Source organism: Sminthopsis crassicaudata, chromosome 2 (assembly GCF_048593235.1).
Source record: "Sminthopsis crassicaudata isolate SCR6 chromosome 2, ASM4859323v1, whole genome shotgun sequence".
In the NCBI taxonomy this organism is placed as follows: domain Eukaryota; kingdom Metazoa; phylum Chordata; class Mammalia; order Dasyuromorphia; family Dasyuridae; genus Sminthopsis; species Sminthopsis crassicaudata.
In genome coordinates this window covers 85,432,265-85,458,579 of record NC_133618.1, presented here as the reverse complement: position 1 = coordinate 85,458,579, position 26,315 = coordinate 85,432,265, and the positions used below count along the sequence as shown (strand labels likewise).

The following is a 26,315-nucleotide window of genomic DNA, read 5'->3' as shown; positions in this document are numbered from 1 at the left end:
CACCTGACTAAGAATCCTCTCCAAAACAGCCAACAAGTGCCCACAGAGCCTTTAGGGAGAAAACTAATGTCCATTCCACTTATGAAGAACTCTTATTTCCACCAGTGCACAAGCTTTTATCCAGTACCTGCTTTAGCCTCTTCCTTCCTTTCCCTCTCCTCTCTTTCTGTCTCTTTCCTTCTCTTTTCTGTCTCCATCCCTCTTTGCCTCTGTCTTTCTGCCCCTCTTTCTGTTTCTTTATCTCTGTGTCTGTCTCTCTTTCCCTCTCCTCTCTGTCTGTCTCTGTCTCTTGTCTCTCTTTCCCTCTCTTCTCTGTCTCTCTGTCCCTTTCCTACCTTGAGTACCCCTCTTAAAAGCCTCTTGTGGGCACAAGAGGGCTGGCTTCCTTTTTTGTCTCTGTATCCTCAGTGCCTTGCAGAGTGCCTTGGACTTATTTAGAAAGCACTTAATTAAGGTTTATTGAATGAAATTCACCTCAGTTTATTTGTTTCTTACCCATGGCTTTTATCTTTTCTGATTATTTGTCTGAAGGAAAATCCTAAGGGTAATGGTGACAGTAATTCAGTGTAATTAATGAAAATGTAAAAACACCCGTGTGTGCCAGGCACTGTGCTAGGTACTGGTTATATGCAAGAGTTGTTATTCTATTCTGGGAATGGCTCAATGTGGAAGAAATTGTCTCCAATTATATCAAGAATGTCGTTTTTTAGTGTTAGAATTAAAGTAGGTGTTCCTGTTGTCATGATTATTATATGGGTGGTTCATTTCAATTCAGCCCCCCATTTATGAAGCATGCTCTATGTTCAGGCACTGTGCCAGCCTCTGGTAACAAAAATGAAGTCATTCCTCCCTTTCAAGGTCTTTCAGTCCACTGGGGCTTGCCTTCCTCCGAAGCAGGAGGAAGGGAGCTGTTGGTTTCGGGAGTTATAGTTTAGTCAGCTTTCCACCTGAGGAAGCTTAGATCATACCATCTTAGATTTTAGAGATGGAAGGCGCTTTAGAGATTCCCTGGGTCAGCCCTTTCATTTTACAGATGAGGAAATAAAATCTCGATAACATAAATGACATTCCAAGGTTGTTCATTTGGTCACTAAGATTTTAAATCAGAGTCCAGTTTGAAAATTAGCTAGAATGTGTAATACCCAGGAAACCTGTGGGATTTATTTATTTATTTGCCAAAGAAATCTTTCTACAATTGTTCACCTGAATAGTTGTACCATTCATGGTGGCCATGTGCTTTTTTCCCCCCTTAAATATCTCTGAAGATTCTGTCTGGATTTGCCTTCTTTCCCCGTTCCCTTCAGCACCTTGAAGGTTGTTTCTTCCCCTCGTTATGACATTGGAAACTTCCATGATATTGCACTTTGAATTGTAGTGGTGAGTTTTTGCCAATCATCAAATAATGAAGCAGTTAGTATATAATTGATGCTTACTGTGTGCCTGGTACTACCACTGGGGACACAGTGAGAAGGGGCAGAATCTGTGCCCGCAGGTGCTTCCACTGCAGATATTGGTATTTACAAAGCAGACTTTGGGAACCAGAAAGTCACTAGCCATTGCAGGACCAGGAAAAGCATCCTTCCCCAGCTGGCGGGGGGCTGATTCTTGAAGGGAACTGGGAGATGGTTGGAGGCAGAGATGCACAGGGAGGGTATTTCAGGCCCCAGGCAGAGAGGCAAGAGATGTTTGTGGGAGAACTGCAGGTAATCCAATACAACTGGAACCTGGGGTTCCTGGAGGGAAATACTAGGTAAAAAGACAGGAGATGAAGGAAGAGCCGGGTTGTGAAGAGCCTTAACTGCCAAGGAAAGGATTTTATATTTGGTCTTTGAAGTAACAGAGAGTCACTGGAATTTACTGAGTAAATGGGTTACATGTTCTGGCCTGCCCTTCAGGAAAACTACTCTGGCAAGTATTTGGAAGATGGATTGGAGTGGGGAGACCCCTGAGGCAAGCAGACCAATTGGCAGGCTCTGTCAATGGTCCAGACTGAAGGAGAAGAGAGCTTGAACGAGGGTGGTGACTGCCTGAGTGAAGGAGGGGATTATGAGGGAGATATTGGATAGGAACAAAGGGGAAGGAGGAAATGGAGTGAGTGTTTATCAAGGCGGGCATTGAATTAAGAATTTTACAAAAATTATTTCATTTGCTGCTCGCCACAACCCAGGGAGGTAGGTTTTGTTATTGTCTCCATTTTGCATTTGAGGAAACTGAGGCAGGCAGCCATTAAATGACTTGTTGAGGGTCCCACAACTTGCAGGGACTTCCGGCCTGGTGATCCCTCTACGGCAGCAGCCCCCTGCCGAGGAGATCCCACAACGGAGCGGTTACATCAGTGTGAAGGTTGGGTAGCTCTTGATGGAGGATGATCACAGGTATCTCCCCAGCCTTCGGTCGGTCTCAGGGCCTTCCGCCTGGGCCTGGTGTCAGGTTCCTGATGAATGCCGGCTTTGGGGCATTCTGTGGGACCCGATGGGGAAGCCAGCTCGAGTCAGTTGTTCTGCCATAGGGGCTAATTAGCCTTCCTGTAGAGATGACAAATTTTGATGTTTTGTTTTGTTTGCCCGGTTACAGTCATAGGAAACATATGCAGCCAACAGCCCATTTCATGTCAGAGGAGCTTGTGGGGGTCACTGCTCTGTCTGCTCGGTACGAGATGGTGCATGAAGGATTCCACGTCCTCTGCCACGAGGGAGAGAAACAAGCTTGTGACATTTTGCCAAGAGTTGTGTACTTTCTCTTGGGCATTTCTTAGTATTCTGCGGACCCTTTTGTCAGTCTAATTAAGCTCGTAGACAACTTTTCAGAATTTTATCTATCTATATCAATATATGGCAATACATATCAATATATATGTAGATAGATCGATAGATGGATAGACAGACAGACAGATGGATAGAAAGATAGATATGAGTGTCTTCCAGGGGAGACTGCCATTTCTTGAGGCAGCCCATTCCACTTTTGGGACCTCTCTAATTGTTGGGAAGTTTTCCTTGATGACTGTCCTGAACCTGACCATCTCTCCCACTGTTCCCATTTTGTCTCGGAGGCCCCACCCTACGTGCCTAGGTTTTCTCCATGTGACAACCCTTGAAATGCTTGAAGACAGGCTGACTCATTTCCCCTGAGTCCAACACTGCCCCCCCAACCCTCGTGGGACCGGACTCAGGGCCCTGCATCAGTCTGGGGGCCTCTCCTGGGCATTCCCCAGTTTATCAATGTTTCTCTTACAGTGTTGCAGCCAGAAGGGAGCCCAGCACTCCAGATGAGGTCTGTGGAAGGCTACCCCATTACGTTGCTGTTTGATATTGAGCTTGCAATCCACTAAAACCCCCAGATCTTTTTTTTTTTTTTTTTTTTTTAAATTTACAACTGCTGCCAATTCATGAATTAGAATCGTAGTTAGATTTAGCCAATTTCTGCTGCCATCAGATCCTTTAGGATCCTGACTCTGTTACTTATCCCACCGAACTTTGTGTCATCTGCATGTTTGATTAGCATCCTATTAATGCCTTTCTCTAAATCACTAGATTAAAATGTTAAGTATTATAGGGCCAGGGATAAATTCCTTGGGTTATACACTCCACTAGAGACTTCCTTCTATGCTGACGTTGAATCATCCAGGATACATTTTGAGTTTTGCCATACAAACTATTCTAAATTTGCATGATCATGTTTTTTGTCTAAAAATTCTAGGGAAGCCAGATTCTCTCTTACTATTTCTTTACTAGACTCGGATATGAACTCCTCAAAAGTGATTTTGTTATCTCATCCTCGGAATTTTAAGTTATAGCCAGCTGGTAGTTGTACTGGTCCCTATCTGTCTAAATATTTCCATCTTCTTGATATAGGATGAGATATTTACTAAAAGCTTTCCTTAAGTCTACGTAAATCATATCCATACCATCCTCCTCATCTACTAGCAGTTTGTTTGGCATGAGCTATACTTGAGAAAGCCAGAGGATCTTTCACGTAACTCCTGTTCTAGATGTCTACCAACAATCTCTTTAATAATCTATAACTTTTTCCAGGAATCAAAATCAGGTGTCTATTTTGCAGACTTTATTTCTCGTTCCTTCCCTGAAACATTTGCTCTTCCCCAGTCTTGTGCTACTTCTATTTTCTGTGGTTTTTCAGGTGTCTATCACATCTGCTATTTCTTTCAGGAACAGAAATTATAGTTCACTTGGGTCAGATAGTCACCTGAATCATCAAGGGAAGCTAGATGCTCTTTCACTATCTCTTTACTAGATTTGGGTTTCAACTCCCCAAAAGCCATTTTGTGATCTCATTCTCAGAGTTTTGAGTTATAGCCTGGTGGTAGTTGTAAGAGTCCCCATCTGTTATCATGGCGGCAGGTGGAAGTGAGGAAGTCGGTCCCTTGCGAACTACAACAAATTATGACCCACCCTCCATTTCTCTTCTCCATGTTTTGATTTAAAAATATATGTGTATGTACACACACACACACACACACACACACACACACACACACACAAATATCCTTTAATAATAGCCATCGTGGACATAATGTCCAGAAGAGAGACCAAGTGGCAGTTCTGCTACCCCAGAGCAGGATTATGGACTCTACTCCTAGACCCAGAACAGCAGGAAGAGATCCTTATTGATTGTTTCCTCTGTGACCAGATGTGCTTACTTTCCCAAGAAGTTCAAGACAACCTGGCTTACTGTGGTGACAGATTGGGGTGGGGGGATCACCAAATGAACAAACATGAAACAATAAGTGACCTAATTAAGTGCTAATGTGTGGGAGGATCAAAGAATCAGAAATTTACTTATTATTTTGGATTTTTTGAGTATTTTTTTATGTTGTTGAATTTCACTTAATCATATTTTTAAAAATTCAGTAGTAATTTATTTTTCCAATTACATGTAAAGATAGTTTTCAACATTCATTTTTGTAAGATTTTGAGTTCCATTTTTTTTCTCCCCTCCTTACCTCCTTCTTCCCCAAGATAGTAAGCAATCTGATACGGATTATACATGGACAATCATTTTAAACATATTTCCATATTAGTCATATTATGAAAGAACAATCAGAACAAAAGAGGAAAACAATGAGAAAAAAAATAAAAGAAAAAAGGGGAAAATAATGTGCTTCAGGGATCAGAAATTTAGAAGTTCAGATCTTAGAGGTCACTGAATTCAGTCACCACTTTTTATAGTGGATAAAATGGAGAATTTTTAAGTTAAATGACTTAAGCACACTGGTTGCTGTCAAGGGTGGGACTTGAACTCGTTTCTCAATCTGGTGTATCATGATATTGTTCTCCAAAGAGTGGAAAAACTGGAAGTCAAATATTTCATGAATTATTTAAGATCTATAGTGTAGACTTAAGGCTCAAATAGAAACGATGGCTACTAAACTACGCAAAAGAACCCCAGAGCCCCTTATCGACCAAGTTTTAAAATGCAATGTTATTTGTGTTTTATTGCATATTAATTTATTTTGTTAAGTATTTCCCAGTAACATTTTAATCTAATTTGATCAATATTTGAGGAAGTATTACAGGTGAGTGACCCCTCTGTTGTGGAAGGCCTTGAAGGAAGGGGAAGAATTGGAGAGGAAATAGTAGCCATTCCAAAAAAGGATGTCAATATGAGAAGACATGGAAGGATAAAGAGCATTACAATATTCAAATTCCATTGAATAAACCTGCCTTTCTGAGGTAGAAAAGACTATGTGTGTGTGTGTGTGTGTATGAATGTGTATATCCAAATAAATATATGCATATAAAGATATATATATATATGCACATATATACATTCTAATAAATGTCTATTTCTGTGTATATATATACACACACACACACACACATATGCTGTTTGATAGTTATTGTATGAGCATAATTTTGTATGAGCAATTACGAAGGACCAGGCTAAGGAGTTTTTGGCGATGTGGGTACTAGTGAGCCAATGTAGTTTCTTGAGAAGAATGATGTAAATGATAGTGTTTCCTCTATAACAACCTATGCTAAATGCATTTTGTAGTGAAATGTGCACTATTATAGAGAGCCTTTTAAATGAAAAAATGACACATAACCTTGAAGAAAAAGTGAATTTCTGGTGATACTTCTGTAAGTTTCTTTTGCTGACCACCATGTCACTTATTTATAAATTGAAAAACCAACCACCATAAACACTGAGCATGCACTTCAAAGATTTGCTACATAAATTTCAACAGTGGTTAAATCATTTTGAGAAATTGTCCCTTGGGCAGTGCCCATCACTATGAGCAGATCTACCATATTCAGGGCTGTTTAATCTAGGGCAGCCACTCTCCAGATGGGGGAAAGGGAGAACCTTTTGGAATTAGGCCCATTTTCAGTGTCTCTTGAAAATCCAGTCATCTCTGTTGGTTTGTCTTACTTGTTCCTAGGTCTTGCTGGGAACCAAAACCAAAATCATTGAATTTTGCAATTGTTAGGAATGCTCTTGCCTTTTCACTTGATCTACATAAACAAGAACTGAATTCTCAGTTAACAACCTGCAAAAAAGCTTATGTGAATCCTGGAGCCCAGCCTGGAGAGCCCAGCTGTTGCCTGATGTAGCCAGTCCGCTGCCTTGTGTTTATAGAGTGTCAAAGAGAAAATCCCCCAGATTAATTGGGGGCTGTGGGGTGAGTGGGAACATTACACTGAAAGTCAAAAATTAAATCTTATTTCTAAATTATTTTCTTTGCAGGTCTTGTTATTTATTTTTAACTTTTTTAGTAGTATTGTTTCACTCTAAATAAAGACCAATATTGATGATTCTCCTTTCATCTTCGGGGCTTCAGATCTCCTTAGGTTTCAGTTTCTGCAAAAGTCTTTTCCATATTTATTCCAAAGAGACTTGAGGAAGAATTGCTGCTAAAATGATACCACATTTCAGCAGTCCTGGAGTAATAGTTGCCTCCCCCCCACCCCCCCTGCTACTTCTATACAATGTCAAAATAAATTTTTTTAAAAGTCAATGAATCACCTGGGGGTTTTGTTTAAGCTTAGGCAAAATATGATCAACTAAAAGTTTCCCTTTTCATTCAGTTATTTTGACATTCTCTAGATTAGTGTTTAACTATAGACCCACAAACTAATGGCAGTCTGTCACATGTCGTTAGCAGTTTGGATAAGTTTTACTATCAAAGGTCTTAACCTAAAGCTATAGAATTTACTGTGCCACCTGCTCATAGACAAAGATCAGCTATGAGACCTGCCATAGGAAGGAGCCTTGTGTTGCACACTAAGGCTTCGTATGCTGGGGAAAACTGCAGTCTGAACATTCCTGGGTTTTTTTATTTATTTTTATTTTTTTATTGTTATCCTCTTTTTTATTGATAAGGAAAATTAATCTAAGAGAAATTAAATGGCAAGACTCGCAAAAAAGTCTAAGACAGGATTTGAATTCAGGTCTTCCTGAATTCATGTCCAGTATTCAAATTCACTGTGCCACCTAGATGCCCTAATTATTAGACACAGTGAGCATTTTTACCACGAACATTCCTATTTGTAGACAGAATGCATAGAATCATTTCAGCTGTACAAGCATCAGCAGTCCCTTTCCAGAGGCATGGAGTGCTAACATGAGAGACCAAGAGGAGGAAGCTTTCAGATCAAAATCCTGATTTGTTGGCAAGGATCCACAGTTTGAACAGTAGGGAATAAAGACACAGTCTGTCAACAAACAAAACTTTTGAAGTGCTTACTATGTGCTAGACACTGTGCAAGTGCTAGAGATACACACCAGGGGGAAAATGCAGTCCCCAGCCTCAAGAAGCTTGCCTTCTAATGGAGGAAGTACATTAAAAAAAAAAAAAAAAAAAACAAAAAAAAAAAACCAACAACTACATATGTACAACTGTGAAGGACAGAGTTATTCTGAGTATTATAAACTACAAAGAAAGATGCCATCCACCTCCAGAGAAAGAACTGGTAAATAAAAATGTGCATAATATGATTTCATATATATATATATATATCTTTACAGACAGAGAGAGTATATGTAAATGGTGGTATTCTTTAATGTGAAAGAGGGGGGAAGATTTTATAATGTAGGGGGCAAATTAATTAAACAAAAAAAAACCATTTGTGTAATTCTAGATATAAACAGGGTAAATGGGAGATAAGCTCAGAGGGAAAAATGAGCAGTGGCGACAGGGATAGAGTAGGAAAGCCTCTTGGAGAAGGTGGGATTGGAGGTGAACCTGGCAGGAAGCTAAGGAAGGCAAGACTTGGGGAGAGAGTGAAATGCTGGAGTCACAAATTGGATTGCCACGTAAGGAAGAACAGACCAGTGTCATTGGATCATACCTGTATGAAGAGTTGTCAAGTGTGAAAAGACTGGAAAAGCAGAGAGGGCACAGATGGGCAAGAGCCAAAAAAAAAAAAAAAGAAGCATAGATTTTTATATTTGATCATGGAGAATGGGGGAATCACATGCTCAGACTTACATTTCAGGAAGATCATTTTGAACAAATTGGATTTAGTCATCAGCCTTACTGTCCCATCTAGAATCATTAAAGTTCAGTTGACAACTGTCAATAGCCTGGGATGACTGTGAATGAGAAGTTGAGAATAGCATTAATGATGCAAATCTCAGAAACCAGTCGAATAAAGTAAAAGGAAAATTTGAAATAAGTCGGGTTTGCTTTTAGGCAGAACATAAGACAATTAGTTATATCCAGAGTTCTGATAGGCGTGTAAGTGCATTTTTATGCTTACTTGTTGAAATTTATTCTTCCTTTGCTTTCTCTCAGTGGGCTCAGCCACCCTATTGGGTGCATATATTGGAGACATTTATCTATGAGCAGAGTAACCTCCCCAAATTTTTTTAAACCACCTCTTTTTATTATTTCTCTTCCTTTTTCCCTGTGCCTTAGAGACCTGCTTGCTTCCTTGGCTTCCAATCCTGTTAGCAAAACTAAGGACCATTTAAGAATGCTCATTTTTTTCCACACCAGAAAATGGAAGGAAGAGAGATTTTTAATAAACTCTGTGCTCGTACACAGTTAATGAGACTGCCCGGTTTTCTTCACAAATTACCTGACTGCCGGCATCCTTCCATCAGGAACTGTTAATTAGACCACCACACAACAAATCTATTAAGGGCTGGTACTTTTTCCACCTAGGAATCTTTGTCAGTAATGACTAATAGAGGACCTTCTGGGCCAAAACTCATTAAGTAAGCACACAGTTTTGCTTGTGTAAAAGGGGTATTTTGCAGTCTATCTCAAGCACCTGTAATCTCTTGCATTTTCAGAGGGGGAATTTCTAACTCAATACAAACATAAAAAGTTGTCCAAAATTACATGAGAATAGAATCCTGATTTTTTATTGTAATAAGTTTATTTATTTTTAATATACATTGCTTTATGAATTATGTTGGAAGAGAAAATCAGAGCAAAAAGGAAAAACCATGGGAGAGATTTTTTTAAAAAATAGAAAAAAGAAGTAAACATAACATGTGCTGATTTATATTCAGTCTCCTTAGATCTTTTTCTGGATGCAGATGGCTTTTTCTGTCCAAATTCTTTTGAGGTTGCTTTGGATCACTGAACTACTGAGAAGAACCAAGTTTTTCATAGTTGGTCCTAGCACATTCTTGCTGTTATTGTGTACAGTGGATTCCTGGTTCTGCTTGTTTCACAGCATCAGTTCATGTAAATCTTTCCAGGCCTTCCTAAAATCATCTTGTTCATCATTTTTTATAGAACAATAAAATTCCATGTACCACATAAATGCGCGTTCAGCCGTTCCCCAATTATTGGGCATCTGCCCCTTTTCCAATGAGAATAGAAGCCTTAACAGTAAGCCTAATGATATAGTTGTTTCTGAGAAGAATCGAGAATCGAATTGCATTATATCTCCACATTGTTTTGAGGCCATTAGAATTCCAGACTCCTAATAGAGACAGACATCAATATAGACACTTCTGCTACATCCTTTGCCTTCCAGGAGAGCATCCTTCTGCATGTTACTACACAGAGGAGGGCAGAGCCATGATGTTCCCTCCTGCTCCATCCACCAGAAGAGACCCAAATCAGAAAGAGCAGAGGTCCTAGGTGGTACTGTGGATTAAGTGAACCTCGCTCCATGACCTCAGACAAGTCTTATAACATCTTTCTGCCTTGCTTTTCCTCAGCTGCAAAATGGTGATAATAATAGGAGCTACTTCCCAAGGTGGTGGTTGTGAGGATCAAATGAGAAAATATTTGTGAAGCATTTAACACAGTGCCTGACACATAGGAGGCACTTAATAAATGCTTGTTCTTTTCTTTCTTTCACTGTGTATCAGGTAGAGTATGTTGAAGAAAGGTAACTTCATCCACTTTCCATCAAGTTGGATCATGTACTAGGACCTAGGGCTGCTCAACTTTGAGATCAGCATCAATTTTATATTTTTGCATTTCGGACATTGTAAGACCTGAAAGTCATCTGTTCTAGCAGACAAATTAAATTTAAATCAAGGAAGGATTGTCCTGGTGATAAACAGAGAACCTCTTTCCTACATGCTGTCAGCATGGAACATTGGGGTCCATTCTAGCAGGAGTTCAGTGGGGGGAAAGGGAAGTCTTTATATCCCCAGGTCCATTTCAAACATCTGGGTGTTAGCTTTTAATGACAATATTGCCAAGAATAGCTGAGCATTCAAGCTTCTGCACCATCATCTGAGTTACGGATTTATGAATTTCCACCAGTCTGTAATATACAAGTCCTATGAGTTAAGAAAGACTGGTCTTAAAGCATCCCATTTTTAATAGTGTACATTTCTTTAAAAATGAATACGAGGGGGACAGCTAGTTGTTGCAGTGGATAGAGCACCAGCCCTGAAGTCAGGAGGACCTGAGTTCAAATGCAGCTTCAGACACTTAACACTTCCTAGCTATGTGACCCTGGACAAGTCACTTAATCCCAATTGTCTCCGCCAAAAAAAAAAAAAAAAAAAAAAAGAATACAAGATATTTTACTTTTCCAAGCATATGGCCTAATCTAATTTCCTCCTACCAGATTCTAAAGGAAGCTAATGAAAGGCAACCATCTTCTCCCAATTTGTGATTTTGTCCAGTTCTATTTACAGCTGGTCACAATAAGCTTAACTGTGGAGTAACCTCCAAATTAGTTTATCAATAAACAATTATTAAACAATTACTTTGTGCAAGATACCATTCAAGGTGGTAAGGACTGAAATACAATGGATGAAACAATCCCTATTTATATAGAGAATAAGCATACAAAGATAATTACAACAATAACAAATAATAGTTACAAGGTTCTTAGGGAGAGAGACATTGGCACTGAGAATTGGGGGCAAGGAGCCTAGTGGTACTTGAGATATGCTGGGAGAAGAGAGGAAATCTGGGAGGCAGAGGTGAGGAAGGAGTGCATTCAGAGCTTGGGATGACCAATGAAAGGCCCAGGGATAGAAGATTTTGAATGGACTGGATTTTGGAGGAGAAGTAATATATAATGAGATGTGGGGGTCAGGCTGTAAAGAACTTTGTAGCTAACATTTATGTGCCTCTTTAAGCACTTTATATGTTATATCACTTGACCCTCACAACAATATAGGAAGGTTCTTGTTATTATTATCCCCATTTTATAGATGTTGAAACTGAGGCTGAGAGAGGTTGCTTTGTAATAGTCATATGTCTACAGCAGGATTCAACCCAATCTTCTTTACATTGAATTCCATGTTTTGTACATACATACACACACACATACACATACATACATATATAAATGTGTGTATATACATATGTATATATATGTGTACATACATATACATATAGATATACATATATATATGTATATATGTATATATATATCCTTAAGGAAATCACTTTGGCAGGTAACGAATTGGAATAGGGAGAGATGGAGGCTGTTGCAGTAGGCAAAGTGAAAAGCAATAATACCCAGACAAGGGGGATGTCTGTGTGAGTAGAAAAGAAGGGATGGATACAAGAGATGCAGAGATAGAACAATGTTGGCAGTGGTTGGATGTGTGCAGGGAGGGACAGAGAGGAGGAAGACTGACCCCAGGGCTGCAAACCAGGGAGACGAGAAGAATGGCAGCTCTTTGACAGATGCAGGAAATTTCAGGAGAGAGATCTAGGTTTGGGTGGTTTTTGATGATTACTGCTTTGGATGAGTTGGAGATATCTGTGGGTCAACCATCCGAATTGTCCAATAGGCAATTGGTGAAACTCTGAGGGAGATTAGGGCAGGGACCTATCACCCAGTGACCTCATGTGAGCTGATGAAGTTACCAAGAAAAGAAATATAATGAGAACAAAAGGGGATCCAGGACAGAGGCTTGGGGGTATACCCATAGTTAGTGAATGTAACAGGGATGATGAATAAGCAAAAGAAAGGAAACCAAAAAGAAATGGCCATACAGACAGCATTTGGAAGGAGAGATCCCTGTCAGAAAAACCTATTGATGGCAGAATACTGTGGAGGAGAAAGTAGTCTATAGTCTCAGAATTCAGGAGAGAGATCCAAAAATATGAAGCCTAGAAGAAAAAAAAAAAAAGAAAACAATAACCCTAAGATTTGGTAGAGATAATTGGTTTGGGGGGGAAGAGAAAGGTTAAATTGCTCCCTGTTTTTATTTACTTCAGCTAAAGATATCACTGGGAAGGGGTTAGCTACAGAAAGTGAAGATTTTCCAAAGTCATATTACTCTGGATTGGTAGCTCATAAGTATTTAGCCTGAATAACCTTGTTAACTTAGGGGCAAAAAGAGTAATTCAGCTCTTCATCAGCTCTGAGGATTTTTATGTGAAAGAGCTATACTTTTTTAGTCTTTGGATATTCTGCAGTGATTCCACACCTACACACACACCAATCCACCTTATGGCCTTTGCTGACTCCCTGAAGAAATACCACTTGTTTCTTAATGTCTCACCCAAAGAATATTGGTATTTTGTTTATACCATGGAGATCGAGAAACTTTTTTTTTTTTTAAGCATACCAACTCAACTGCCTAACCCCAAGCCTCCAAAAAAACAAGGGTGTAAGAAAAAATCAGCCTTCAAAAATCCTGAACCCAGAGCCCTTCCAAGAAATCTGTCTGAATAAAGAAATATGTGAGAGGTAGAGAAGGCAGTGTTAAATGTAGCTTTTAACACAAGTGGTCTGGATTGCTGGGCAAGTAGCAAGTAGCTTTGTGGTTTAGCTGGTGGATTCTTTGATGGTGAATTCAAAGGTGGTTTCAATCACGAGGGCCATGGGTCTAGCATCTCTGACAACCTCCGAAGTCCATGTAAAAATGCACTTGAAGGAGATAGATGAAATAAAATTTATAGTAAAAATACTGAATTGTTAGGATGGGCACATGAATACGGCTTCTTTCAAATTCAAGCAGAAACATATTAGTTTAAATAGTTTGTATCTATAAATCTCTGTCTTTCTCTACTTCTACTTAGACTTTTTTTACCCAAAGGCAAGTTTTGAAACCTGGTATGCTAGGTGACAGAAAAGGAATTCCTTGGTGGAATAAGACTTGAATCCATGGAAATTAGTCCTGATCCCCATGCGTGAAGAGTGAAGGAGGCCCAAGGGCAGGAGGCCTCATGAAAAGAAATCTGATCTCTTCTTCCCTTCCTTTTTGTTCTTTTTTCATAGGAGCAGGTATTTGTGCAGACAGCTCTTGAGTGAATAGACTACAAGGAAGCTTGTATATGCTTAGCCTGCTGGGATGGTGAATAGAAGTGAATAAACAAGAAGGCTTTGCATGAACATGTGCAAAGCTTTTAAATTTTTCAAAAGTCTAGCAAAGTACCTTCTAATTGCTTATTGAATTGAAGGGTAATCAATCGAGTGGCCTGGAATGGCAATGAGATGGCATTCTCATGGCACTCTACCCTGGTTATATTAGACCCAACCACAACAACATTTTTATATAGGTTTTTTAAGATTTGCAAAGCATTTTACAAAAATTTTAATTTTATTTTTATAACTAGAATTATTTGTTGCATATAGTTATAATTATCAAATAAAAATATTATATAGGTGATACATTCTGAATATCTTATTATTTAATCTTTCCAACAATCCTGAAAGATAGATCCATTATTATTTCCATTTTATAGATGAGGAAGCTAAGGCAGAAAGGGGTTCAGTGACTTGCCCAGGTTAGGAATTAATAAGCAACTGGATACAGATTAGTCTTCCTCACATATTCTATGCTCTTGACCTGGGTACAGTGGGGTAAAAATTAAATCTAATTTCTGTTTGAAGTAAGGAAGAAATTTCTAATAATTCAAGCTCTCTAGAAGTGAATGGGACTTTTGAGAATTTGAAGTGCTTTCCAGCACTCTAGTCATCCTCAAACAAAGGCTGTGCAACTAGTTTTTAGGAATGTTTGTAGGAGAGTTCTTGGTCAGGTATATAACAAAGTGAACTCTGAAGTCCTTCCTCATTTGGAGGGTCTTGATTCTGTGTTCAATTTAGAATGTGAATGATTTTATATTTCTTAAGGACTTCAACTTACACGAAGAGAATAGTTTAATGGATCTGGCCTTGTGTTTGATTTTTGGGGAGTGTGGGGTGGGGTGGTATTAGCTGTTGAAATGTTTATGACCTAGAAATGTTTTTTGACCTGATAAGTCTATTTCCTTTCATATTGGGTATAACTTAACCTTCCCTTTAAACAGTTTTCAGAAGAAAGAAATTTGAGATTTCATTTCATATTTGCCTTATAATGCATGTTATTTTATTACCTCCATTACCTTAAAAAAAAAAAAAAAAAAAGACCTCCTTTCTCTTTAGGGAATAATTGCATTACTTTTGGAAGAGGTTATGTTTTGTTTTTTAACCTGGTTGTGTGCATTTGGAAAGTACCCTAGTGCAAGGGTATCTGGAAGCAGAAAATGTTGGCCCCTTTCCCACTTTCCATTCTTTCTCCTGTATGGATGCCAGATTCCTTTGGGAAATCATCATTTGTAAAAGGTCATGAGCAGAATGAAGGGCATTCTTCAGTATACAGTTACTGCTAATTGGAAACTAAACATCTGTAACGATGTCAGAGTTATTTGTATTTGAAAAGAAACATTTATATACAAGAGCCCCTTGGTTAACATAAAACACACTCTAGTACAAAGTGGTCTGGGGAGTGGGGGTGGGACAGGGAAGCTTCAGACAAATGACTTTGTGCTGTGCTAAGGTTATTGTATAATTAAATCAAAGCATTTTCTTTTCTCTGTAAAAATGAAATTGTTTCTCATGGGGCTCAAACAAACATCTTATTGCTTCTTGCCAACTAAAGACTAAAAAAGTTTGCCCACTTTTGAAAGAAAAGAATGAAATGTGAGAAAAATACATAAACTGTTAAATATCTTGTTGGTGACCATTAAGAAATCCCTTGTGTTCCACCACAACCTGCCTTCAGGGTGAGCTCTATCTACTATACTGAGTGCAGAAGGAAACTTAATGGCTCCATGTAAAATTTAGATGGTGCAGCCAACTTTAGCTTCACTTGAATTTGTATTAAGTTTGTGTGCCCCCAAGGCACTTCAGTCTTAAGATAGACCAAATGCTGGAGTTTTCTTGTGAGAAGTTTGCTTCTCCATTGTATATTTTCACATCAACCATTAGCTTTCCAGGTAGAACTTCCCATGTTATTGGGACTGTTTTTCCATTTTCTTTCTTATATTGGTGTGACTTTTGATGACACCATTGGGATCAAGGGAGAGGATGTTAACTAATTTTTTTTTTCCTGCTCTATCCATATATACACTGTATGTGATGTCTATGGTCTTGTCGATTCATCTCTAAATAACGAAAAGAACATCCAGATAAGCATAGTGGGAATAGCCTCTGTAGGATCATAGGCTGACAGGATTATAGATTTGGAGCCAGAAGAGACATTGGAAATCATCGAGCCTAGCACTATCATTTAATAAATGATTATTAAATTTATTAAAATTAGGAATCTGATAGATGGGCTGTAGAGGCCAGAAGGTAGCAGGTGCTACCAGTAACTTGGAGGGGTATGTTTTGTACGTGCTGGAGATAACTTCAGCTGGCCTCTACTAGAAGAGAGAAACAGGTTCAAAAAATATTCCCTAATAATCTTGTGTCCACAAAGCTGTTCTTTGGGCAGCTACGTGGTGCAGTGGATAGAGCACTAGGCCCAGAGTCAGGAAGACTCATCTCCCTGAGTTTAAATCTGGCCTTAGACACTTCCTAGCTTGTGACTATGAGCAAGTCACTTCACCCTATCTGCCTCAGTTTCCTCATCTGTAAAATGAGCCAGAGAAGGAAATGCCAAACCATTCCATTATCTTTGCCAAGAAAACCTCAAATGGGGTCCCACAGACATGATTGTGTTGAGTAATTACTTTTGAAGGGAAGGAAGGAGATGGTAGAACCTCCTCTCAGTGGGGCGGGGCAGCCCTAGTATGGAGCTGCTTTCCTGTGGTCCAGTCTGGCTGCTCTTTTCTTGCTCCTCAAACCTGACTCTCCATCTTCCATCTCTACTTCACAGAACCCCTCCCTTCCAGACACTCTAGCCCAAGTGTCCCCTTCTACACAAAGCCTAGTGGTCTTCTCACTGCTGAAGCCCTTGTGTTTAATCCTGTGCTCACATTACCAAGGTAGAACAACACTTATGTTACTTTGTGCTTATGCTGCATTTATTCTGCACATATACACATTATCTCCCCTATTAGAGTGCAGAAGTCTTGAGAACAGAGTTTAATTTTGTGTTTTTATAAAAATCCAGCACCTGCAGCAGGGTATGAGTCTTGGTGACTGATTCCGTATCTCAACAATGATTCTCTTTTCCTTTGAGTTTGACTAATAATTGTGTAATGAGAATGTTGCATGAGACGATTCCGATGGTACAATAGATGGAACACTAGGCCTGGATCAGGAAGACCTGAATTCAGATCCAGCCTTAGATATTTATTAAATATTCTGGACATGTCAGTTAGCCTTTCTTTGCTTCAGTTATAAAATAAGAATAATAACAGCATTTCACAGGGTTATTATTGCCTGGTATATAGTAAATGCCATTGAAATGCTTCCCTTTCCTCTTTCTCCCAGATCCAGGAATATACTGCACCTCTGGGGAATGATCTCTGATGAGTTTGAATGAGAAACCACAATCCTGACATTTTTTAAACAAGGCCTTGAAGCCTCAGGTTCAGGTAGTAAAATGCAGGACCTGACATAGATCAACTTTGAAAACTTCAAGCTATGAGATCCCCTCTTCTCCATTGTTTTCCCCAATATTTGCAATTCTTTTAGTCTGTTGGCTCCAAAATTATCTCTTATGAATTTTGTCATGGCCTTTTGTTCCTCATACTTGTAACACTGTTGTAACACTGAATTCTTCCTTCAAGTAATATTCTATGTATGATGATTCTCTCATACATAATTATGACTATGATTTCTTAAAGTTGGAGTATTCTCAAGATTCTCTTTGACCATCTGTCTTTTTGTTCACATTCATTATTTGTAAAGGTGCTGGGGATACTTGTCCATAATTTTATAGGTCATTCCTTTAACAAGCATATAATAAATGCCTAATATATCCCAGGATCTGAAGATGCGAAGACAAAAGGAAAAGACAACAAAGACAAAGTGGGCCCTACCCTCAAGGAACTTATATTCTGCCACATTCACTTTTATTTTTTTTAAACTGTAGTAAATTTATTTTTAATACATATTGCTTTATGAATCATGTTAGGAGAGAAAAATCAGAGCAAATGAGAAAAAATCATGGGAAAGATAAAACAGAAAAAAGTGAACATAGAATGTGTTGATTTATATTGTCTCCTTAGTTCTTTTTCTGGATGTAGATATGTATTTTTTTGTCTAATGTCTATTGGGATTGCTTTGGATCACTGAACTATTGAGAAGAACCAAGTCTTTCACAGTTGGGTACCAAGCAGATGCTGCCCCAGCCCTAGGCATGGCCAGCCCAATCCCAAATGAAGCTAAGGATACAGACACACACATCATGGGTATGCAGTGGCTGTGGAGGTGATTGATGAATAACAGGACATTTTTCTTCCTTTTTAGGTGTGGTCATTCTGCTGTCTATCGTTCTAGAGAAATGGCGGCACGGGCCTTGGTACCATTTGTCATGACTGACCAGATCCCAAATACTATTCAGTCTCTATTGTCCGAACTACCCAACTGTACAGACCTGTGTATCCGGCAGAACCACATTCATGGGATCCTTTTGCAAGTAAGTAATAAGATACCTTGACCCCATCATATCTTATTTCTAGAACTTGTCATGGAGTAGACTGAGCCAAAATACATCTACCTTCCTTATTTGTCCAGCAAAATGCATGTAATGAAATATTTTCATTGAAAAAGAGCAGGTTTATGTACTGCTCAGATCAGACAGGCCAACAAAAATAGATCCTTGTTATAAGGAAATAAGTCTTCTCCTTTCCTTACAAAAGTCTAAATGCCTTGTTCCACATCTCAGGAAGATTTAATGGGCAGTTGGAATGGTCCCCTTTATAGAGGAGATGTTATGTTTTATAGACTAAAAAGACTATACAAAGAAGCTGATAGGAGACTCACCAAAATCCTCAAGGACATGTGGCAGAGAGCACGAATCAGAGTCTGTTAGAGCTGGATGGCCCATTAAATGAAGTACAATCCCTTCTCTTCAGAGATGAATTTCTCTATGAAGAGGTGGAATCTCTCCATTGTTACATTAGTCAAAACACAGAATGCTAGATAAACGGATGCTCAAGCTAGATAAGTTTAGGATAAAATAAGAAAACTCTTGTTATCATCAGAGGATGGGGGAAGTTGAAAATACAGATTCAAAACCATTTAGGTCAATTAATGAATGATAGATCCATAGTGAATTACTGGGGAAAAAAAGTTGTTTAGAGTATATTTCCAGATTTCACTGTTGACTCATCAGACTAATTGCTCATCAGTATTCTTATGAAAAATAAATTCCAAATTGTAAAGGTAATTGGATGGCTTTTATTCTGTTCTTAAGCTGTGAAAGAGAAGCTTTTGACTTCATGAAGATATCTTGTGATTATTAAACTGGGTGCATTTTTCGGCTTTTTTTCCCTTTTGTCTCACATCAGCCAAGTCAATCTCCTTCTTATCTCTCTTGTTCTAATTTTCATTTTTCTTACTATTTAGTGATCTGGAATATGATTTCATATGCCATTTAAGGCTTATTATTTTTAATTTATTATTTTCTTATATTTTGACGACTTATTTTTTGGAGAATGGTTCTTGGTATCATATTTTTGACATTTCTTCTTGTTAGGAGATCCTGTCAGATTATAAATGTGCATTTTAATTATAACACATTTTAATTTATTGAACTCATCATTAAACAAATTCTCTTCTTGTCGTCATAGAGACATGTTTGTAGAGCATCCTGTTAGATGCAAAATTGTGAGATGAAAATTTGGCCCAAGGAATTTCAACTTCTTATACACATCTGGGAGAGTTTACCCTGAGGCAGTAAGCCATAACACACACAGATGTAAAAATCAAACTTGTATTCTCCTATTGCCCTCTCTATGGCATAAAAAAAAAAAAGTCAGTCCATTTATGGTTTTTATTTACCAGTTCTAAGAGAATCAAATGGACTGTTAATGGACTTGACATAAATTTCATTATTCTTGCTCTTCCTGTAGGTTTGGGCTGAAGAGCCATAAGTGAGAAGAGTTAGCTGTCCACAATACCTTTGTTTTCAACCACACTGTTGTAATGGCTTTAACATTTCCCATCCCTCAGTTTGCTTTCTCCTCACATTTCATTGCTTAGAGAATGTTCTTAAATCAAAGAAATTAAGACTTAGGAGATGACCTCTAGAGACTAGAATTTCTTTTAATAATATAAATAAAAATAATTTTATAGGATACATACTGGAGTCCTTTCCTTCCCATCCATGCTTCCTAATTGTGTGTTAGGTGAGTCTACAAGTGCCTTCTTTGTGATGGTTTTGTTGTTCAGTTGTTTTTTTCAGTCATATCTGACTCTTTGTGACTCCTTTTGGGATTTCCTTGGCAAAAATATAGGAGCGGTTTGACACTTCCTTCTCCATCTTATTTTACAGATGCAGAAACTAAGATAAATGGGATTTACACATTCTATATCTTGTGTGTGTGTGTGTGTGTGTGTGTTTTCATAGTATGTGAAGACACATTTGTGTGTCTATATAAGTATATAATGGTTTGCATATAGTTTCTCCCATTAGATTGTGAACTTCTTGAGGTCACAATCTGTATTCACTTTTTTTGTGTATACCCAGCAAAAATGCCTGCCCTTTTAAAGAATGGTTGTTGGTTGGTCTGTATTATAACATAATCCTTCTGGTACTTCTGGTAATGAATTTAACTTGGTCACTATCACAAGGTGTCCCTTTCAATGAACCCACATTAAACAGAATTATATTTTATCCTTGGTTAGATTATGATGATTGTCCACTGGCAAGTTTTTTCTCCTATGAATTTTAAGCGATTCTGTTTGTTCTTACTACTTCCCTCTTCTCATTCTGATTTTTTAGTGAGGCTATTGAGGGAGAGAAGGGAAGCAACATTTAAAGGACCGATATTCATTCTTGTAACTCTTCCACCTTTTTCAAAGAGAAAAGGAATCCTCATTAGTGCTGATTGCAGAGAGGATCTTGAAATTGTAAAATATAGGATAAAGACCTGTTGTATTGAGCTTTAATATGTACATACATATACACTGTATTAGCTGTGGACTTGGAATATGGAGAAAGACTAAAAATCTAGTGTGGTCACAAGAAGTGAGAGCCAATTCTTTAAGGATTTAATCCCTTGAATGAAGAAATCTCTCTGCCTAGTTACTCAGTAGGAATCACGGGCACCTGTTATTCAGAGTTCTGCCAGCATTCTGGAAACAGTCAACATTAGTGAGACATCGTAGTTTATAAATCTGTCTCTGTGTTACACATGAATAAATCCCCATGATTTGATAAATGGGAAACACAAATGTGAAAACACTTTGAAAAGTTAAAAATAACTGAATAAATATGAGATAATTATTTTTATCATATTATTTTTATTTCCATAAATACTATTCTAGTGCCTCATCATGACATGAAGGTGACTTTGAGTGCTTAAAAGGGCTGTGCAAGAAGCACATAAGCTCTGACAGACTCTCTCAAAAAATCTTCCAGTTTGGAAATAAGTGTTTTTAGTTTAGTTTAAGGACATTAGTTCACTAGAGAGGATTGGAGGAAGGCAAGGAAATCTTGATGAGGAAGAGCCATGAATAAATGTCATATGGGAAACAGTTGATATATTTCACCATTTCACCTCTTTCAGAGAACATATTTCACCAAGAAAAGAGGAAAATCAGGAGTATATGGTGGCCAGTGTTTGAAAATGGAATTAGTTTAAGAGTTAATGTATTCATCCCTGTTGTAAGTTTTCAAAAAAAAGTTCGATGTATACTTGTCATATCCATAATAATGGAATTTCCTGTTGTATATGGTTTGAACTAAATTACTACTGAGGTCCCTTCCAACTTCAAAAGTCTGTGTTTCTATAAATTCCTAATGTCCAGACTATGATACACAGCTGGCTGAACAATTTAGAAAGTTGATCCATTAATATGTATATCTTGGTCAGATAGTGAGTATAGACTGTGAGTGAGCAGGCCCCAAAATTCAAGAATAAGAGAAAAGATTGTCTTTGGGAAATTGTTCAGTGTTTCACTTTGAGACAGAGGCCCATCCTCCAATGGAACTGTTTTGCGATCATGAATAATGGAATATTGAAGTATCATCTCTTTTCACTCCAATTCTACTCCAGATCTAAGCATCTTTACATAGCATAGATTCAAGGGACTTTATTATCTTGGTTGCCTTCCTGATTAGTCTCCAGTTTTCTTTTAAAAATCAATCACACCAAAACCAAAAAATTGTACACAATAATATCAAGAATGTGCAATGATCAGCTATGAAAGGCTTAGTTCTTCGTAGTAGATTAGTGATTCAAAGCAATCCCAGTAGCCTCTGGACTGTAAGTGCCACATGCATCCAGAAAAAGAACTAAGGCATTGAAGGTCAATCATCACATGCTATGTTCACTTCTTTTTTCTGTATTTTTATCTCTCCCCTAATTTTTCCCTTTTGCTCTAGTTTTTCTCTCCCAACATGATTCATAAAGCAAGGTATATTAAAAATAAATAAAATTGTTACAATAAAAATAAATAAAACCCATGGCACCCAGAACTGAACCTAATACTTGACATGAGACTTAACAAGAGCAAAATACAGTCAGTATGAAGTTATCACTGTTAGTACAATACTTATCCAAATTAGTTGACTGGAAAACTAAAATAAAATAATAGACAAGAGGAAAATACTTTTGTGCTTACATTTTCTGATGCCCCAAGAATTGTGGTTGTTCTTTTTTTTTGTCCTGTTGTTGCTTTTTGAGAGGGAGTGATGAATTTGATTCACAAAACATTTATTAAGCAAAGACTAGGTCCAAGATATTGTGATATGTACAGCAGATTCAATGATGAAAAATGGCAAAGTCCCTGCCTGAAGGAAATTAAAAATCTAATTTTTGTATAAGTTCTGTATGAGGTCTAATTCTGTAGAGAAATTCAGTGGACTCCAGGAAAAATTCAAGAAGGGATATTATTTGCTGAAGGAAGGAAAAAGAAGATTGAAGAGATCTCATAAAGAAGGTTACACCTGAGCTTAGACTCAGATTTGAAGGAAGGAAAAGGGAAATGGCTAAGGTGCAATGAGACTGCATCTGGGAGTGGGAAGTGGCTAATATAAAAAGACGGAAAGGGAAGACAGCAGTATATTCCTTTCCCATGCAAAACTACCTTTGAAGTTAGTTAGAACTCCACACCTGCAAAGACTAAGTTCAGCATGGAAAAGAACAGGAGTCTCACCAGGAGGGATATTCATAGCCAGCTATGTAAATAGAAAACTGTTAGTTTTTAAAGAGCAGGCAATCCTTTTCTAACCAGAATAACAAATTCTTTAACAGAACATTTTCTTGAGTTTCACTTTTTGACTTCCATGAAAAACGTTTACACAAATAAATCAAACTCCAGAGTATTTCTAAAGTAGTACACCTTGAAAACAAGAAATGTGCTTATCTCTTAATTTTCTGGGAGTGTACAAAACAGACTCAAATTGTAGGACATACAAAAAATAAAAGAACATGTGGGATTCATTTTTAAAACATTAAAAAAAGAGTTTCATAATTGTGCTATTGAAATTGAAGCAACACGTTTTAGAAAAGGTGAGATTATGTAGTGAGTTCATGTGAGCTGGTGGTAAATAATGTACAATTTCAAAGAAAGACTCATTAAGCGCCATGGACGTTACCTCATTTTACGATAACACTGGCAAGGTTATGATGTCTTTTAAGTAGAATTAGCAGTCTGTTTTTATTGCCAAAATTCTTCATGTTGGGGATTTATATTACTAGGTTATTTATTGCTCAGGAGGAAGGAATCATATTTGAATTCAAAAGAAATATCTTGTATTGACTAATAGATTTGCTGGCAATTTTAAGGAAAGATTCTTTCTGATTTTCTGATCCCTCTTCTTCACACTCAGTTTGGTGTTTATTAGGTACCTTAATATGTGTGTATACATATGTATATATGTGTGTGGATGTATATATAAACCTATGTATATATTTATGTATAAACACTCATCTATATATGCATGCATATATATGTACACATATACATACATTTATTTATATACATCATCATATCCAAAGACATGAGTATATATATGTTTATTTATTTATGTACATACAAAATACCTCACCTCTTCTCACTTCTGTCCTTTCTTTTTCATCAGATGTATCCATTACCATGCCTTATCTTCACCAAAATTCTATTTCTTCATCTCATCATACCATAGATAGGGATTTTTAACCTTGGATCTTTGAGCTATAAAAAAAAAAAAAATACTGAGTGTCCCAAAAGTCTTGTGCAGTTTTAAGCTTTAATAGTTATTAAAACTATTAATTAAGGCTATTAAACTGTACTAAGTTTAGTAGCTATTAAAACTTATACTAATTTAAGATTTGGGGATACCTTATATTTTGATAACTGTAATTCCTCTAAATAATTTTCATTGTAATTCTAGGTATTTTAGTTTAGGCATTTAAAAATGTTAATCTGAGAAGAGACTTTATTGTACTGTTAAAGGGAGGGCACAAAAAATATTTCGATTCTTGGAGACAGATTTTTCCTGTTTTTAGAGAAATTGTCTAAAAGTCTTATTGCTTTGGAAACAGAAAGAGAGAAGAGAGAGAGGAAGAGAGAGAGAGAGAGAGAGAGAGAGAGAGAGAGAGAGAGAGAGAGAGAGAGAGAGAGAGAGAGAGAGAGAAAGAAAGAGAGAGAGAAAGAAAGAGAGAGAGAGAGAGACAGAGAGAGAGAGACACAGAGAGAGAGAGAGAGAGAGAGAAAGAAAGAGAGAGAGAGACACAGAGAGAGAGAGAGAGAGAGAAAGAGAGAGAGAGAAAGAAAGAAGAGAGAGAGAAAGAAAGAGAGAGAGAGAGAGAGACAGAGAGAGAGAGACACAGAGAGAGAGAGAGAGAGAGACAGAGACACAGAGAGAGAGAGAGAGAGAGAGAGAGAGAGAGAGAGAGAGAGAGAGAGAGAGAGAGAGAAAGAGAGAGAAGAAGAAGAAGGAGGAGGAGGAGGAGAAGGAGGAGGAGGAGGAGGAGGAGGAGGAGGAGGAGGAGGAGGAGGAGGAGGAGGAGAAAGAAAGGGAAAGAAAGAAAGAAAATCAGAGACCAAGCCATATAGAGTAGGCCCATTGTAAGGAGTTTGGTCACCAGTTGATTCTTTTAGCAATTCTTGTGACCCCCTTAAATTATATAATATAGATAATAATTATAAAAATAATTATAGATAATAGAAAGATTCCAAGATACAGCTTGGAATCAGAAACAAGATGAAGCAAACCAGAACCAAGAAACACAGATATCATTGGGCAAGGAAAAAGGGGGGTTCGAAGCCAGTTAATACCTTAACAATGTTGGCAAAGGGAATCACTGAAAAGGAGGACTTGAAATCGAGCCCACCTGGAGGATGTTGAGTTCTATAGAGGAGGGCATAGGGTAAATGTATGGGACTCATAAAAGAGGGAAAATAGATCTAGCTCCAATGAGCATCTTAGAAATCGCTTATGGCCTTGTATCATGTTTGGTAGTTTTTTAGTTGCTCCTCTCTGACCCCATTTAGTTTAGTTTAGTTTTTTGTTTGTTTGTTTGTTTGGTTTTTTTTAGCAGAGATACTAGAACTATTGATCATTTCCTTCTCTAGCTCATTTCACATATAAAGAAACTGAGGCAAACAGGGTTAAATTATTTGCCCAGATCACACAACTATAAGTGTCTGAGGTCAGATTTGAACTCATGAAGATGAGTTCTGGCCCAGTGGCCTATGCACCATGGTGCCATCTAGCTAACTGTTTGAATCATGTGGTCCTCCTCATCACTCAATAGTCACTTATCTGGTTGCATCAGTAGATAGGGCACAATGGTACATGAGTTATTTCACTTCTATTTAGTATAGCAAGAAAAGGAATTCCAGCAAGAAGCCAGATCACAAGAAAAATGTTTTAGAAAAACTGATAAAAAAATTGAAGGAAGAAGTAAAATGAGCAAAAAACCAAAATCTAGAAAGCAAGCCAAGAGTTAATAAGTATTTTTCAATGAAGGGAATGGAGAGAAAACTCTCAAAGAAGGTGAGAAAGTGTGCTTTCTTTTCTTTCCCTTCCATTGTCAATGAAATAGATCATTAAGACTCCAGAATGGTTCACTAGTACAACTGAAGAAAAAAAATTAAAGAATTAAAAGAAATGAGAAGAAATCAAGAAAAACCCAGAATTGTCTAGGAAGAAATTTTAAAATTAGTAAGAAAAATTAGAACAAAAAAGCAGATATTCCCCAAAACAATTTCCCTGGGAGAAAAAAAAAGAACAACAGAATTAAAAAATAAAGCTGGCAAGGCCCAAGAAGAATTTATTGAATAAAATCAAAAGATAGGAGTGGAAAAACAAAGGAGCCCTATAAATCAAGTATATCAAATTTGGAGATAGGTTGCAAAGAGAAAATCTAAAAATGGTAAATCTTTCAGGAAAATATAGTATAAGGAAACTGGATTGACATAGTTCTGAAAATGTTAGAGGTAGCCCTTGAGTATTAGAAGAGATGGCAAAGTACAGATAGATTGAATCCATAAAATACTACCAAATCACCAAAGATGTTGTGGCTAAACGTTAAAACTTCAGTGTCAGACAATAAATATTTCAGGAAGCCAAAATAAAATTTAAACATTACAAGGAAA

At 37.6% G+C, this 26,315-nt stretch overlaps 1 protein-coding gene across 1 annotated transcript in view; it reads left to right on the top strand.

Moving 5' to 3' along the window:
* Positions 1-26,315, top strand: part of THADA (THADA armadillo repeat containing) — a 418,709-nt gene that overhangs the window by 213,117 nt on the left and 179,277 nt on the right. The window contains exon 29 of the mRNA XM_074286698.1: positions 18,030-18,198. Coding sequence (XP_074142799.1) covers positions 18,030-18,198 — 169 coding nt within the window. The remainder of the gene's footprint in view (positions 1-18,029; positions 18,199-26,315) is intronic.